The 1,229-nt window shown below is 40.9% G+C and overlaps 1 protein-coding gene across 1 annotated transcript in view; it reads right to left on the bottom strand.

Moving 5' to 3' along the window:
• Window positions 1-1,229, bottom strand: part of LOC107624208 (cytochrome P450 734A1) — a 3,919-nt gene that overhangs the window by 2,594 nt on the left and 96 nt on the right. The window contains exon 1 of the mRNA XM_016326690.2: window positions 825-1,229. This exon is cut by the window's right edge and continues 96 nt beyond it. Within this exon, the coding sequence (XP_016182176.1) occupies window positions 825-1,116 (292 nt within the window). The 5' untranslated portion in view covers window positions 1,117-1,229. The remainder of the gene's footprint in view (window positions 1-824) is intronic.

Raw genomic sequence — 1,229 nt, 5'->3', positions numbered from 1 at the left:
GGAAGCAATGGATAGTGTACTGTAGACCCTACAGCACAGAGAGAGAAGAGGTGGGAACGAAGAAGAAGAAGACAAGTCAATTTTAAAAACGGTTACCAAACATATACAACTACATTGTCAAAATTGAATTCCTCCCATAAGAAAACAAAAGGAAGAGGACATGAGGAGAGAAAAAGAGAGCAGATGACAACTCTCCACAATGCCAACAAAGTGCACTTCCATATCATACAAATTATGGCTCTATCTGCAGCACATACAATAATAATAATAATAATAATAATAATAAATGGGATTATTGAAAAAGGAAAAATAATAAGAAGAAGAATATGGACAAAGATTTGTATCACTGACATCCATACAGAGGGAGTCAGTAGGAAACAAATGTTGAGGCTGGTTGGATTTTGAGGGTGAGGGAGTAGTATTGGTATACTCAAGGAGAGTATTGAAAAGATAAAGGAAGAAAGAAAGAAAAAGAACAAGAGAGAAGCAGGTGGTGGAGCTAGAGTCCAAATTTGGAACTTCAACATCATGCATCAAACAGCTAGGAGAGCAGCTAGCTCAGAAAAAGAAAAAAAGCTAATTAAGAAAGCCTGAAAAGTTATTGCGAAAAAGAAGCACCGGAATAATAATATTCAGTGAGTGAGTGAGTCCCCTCCCTCTTCTAGGTAACGGGGGAAGAGAGAATCACAATCATGATCATCATGACACTGGGGGAACGCCAACTTTATTTTAATCATGAGCAAGAGGACTACTACTACTACTACATACATACTCTTAAGTTAATATTGCATTATTAATAATGAATGAAATTGAATATACCATACCGTAGATTTTCTTCCAGTGATGGTAGAAGGAGAGGACGCGAGGGAGAATGTTGTGAGAGAAAGGCATGGGCTGAGAGGAAGCCTTGAGCATCATGGAGACTAACTCCTTCACGTTACCAATGAAGAAGCGATAAGGGGGTCCTCTGATTCCTTGTCTTGAGAAATGGGCTTGAATCCTCATAGGTCTCCACCATAGGAGCACTGCCACCCTCAGCGCCACCAACACCACTACGCAACTCAACGACACCACCTTCACCCACGACAACCACACCACCACCCGTTCTTCTTCCATGAATGAATGAATGAGAGAGAGAGAGAGAGAGAGAGAGGAGGCTTTGGGTTGCTTCTTATGTAGCTATGTGTGTGTGTGTTGTGTTGTTGCTGAGTGTTAGTGGCTTGCTTGGC

Source organism: Arachis ipaensis, chromosome B10 (genome assembly GCF_000816755.2).
Source record: "Arachis ipaensis cultivar K30076 chromosome B10, Araip1.1, whole genome shotgun sequence".
NCBI lineage: Eukaryota > Viridiplantae > Streptophyta > Magnoliopsida > Fabales > Fabaceae > Arachis > Arachis ipaensis.
Note: the sequence above shows the minus strand (reverse complement) of the source record. Positions and strands in the feature narration are given on the sequence as shown.